The sequence below is a fragment of the Carcharhinus amblyrhynchos genome, unplaced genomic scaffold (genome assembly GCF_965287045.1).
Source record: "Carcharhinus amblyrhynchos unplaced genomic scaffold, sCarAmb.v2.hapA scaffold_959, whole genome shotgun sequence".
Taxonomy (NCBI): Eukaryota; Metazoa; Chordata; class Chondrichthyes; order Carcharhiniformes; family Carcharhinidae; genus Carcharhinus; species Carcharhinus amblyrhynchos.
In genome coordinates this window covers 37,501-37,889 of record NW_027650699.1, presented here as the reverse complement: position 1 = coordinate 37,889, position 389 = coordinate 37,501, and the positions used below count along the sequence as shown (strand labels likewise).

The window sequence follows — 389 nt, the reverse complement described above, 5'->3', positions numbered from 1 at the left end:
CTGCTATTAAATGTGTTTAATCTTTGGGACAGCGAGTCTAGTGTTGCGGAGGCTGGTGTTGGGTTGAGTTAAGTTACTGAGTGGCAGATATTTGTGCAGTTCTCGATACCGTGCGGGAGAACACAGCAGGAATTATCTGTCCACATCTTGCCTCGTTCATTAGATATCTGGCTGAAATGCTCTCTCCAAACTCTGGGGACAGATAATGGTTGATCCAGACTGTCGCTGGTAATCTTTTAGGCTGGTAATCTAACCTCAGATTGTCCACGATTTGAGGTTTTACATCTGGCCATCAGTCATTCTCTCACTCTGTGGCCACCCTCTCTCAACACGCCCATTACTTTATGCCGTTGAATGATTTTTATTTATTTACAGTTAGCTTTATTCAG

The 389-nt window shown here is 43.7% G+C and overlaps 1 protein-coding gene across 1 annotated transcript in view; it reads left to right on the top strand.

Moving 5' to 3' along the window:
- Positions 1–205: 205 nt before the first annotated feature.
- Positions 206–389, top strand: part of LOC145340367 (signal-induced proliferation-associated 1-like protein 2) — a 30,386-nt gene continuing 30,202 nt past the window's right edge. Inside the window, 1 exon segment of the mRNA XM_080184823.1 lies at positions 206–228. Coding sequence (XP_080040949.1) covers positions 206–228 — 23 coding nt within the window.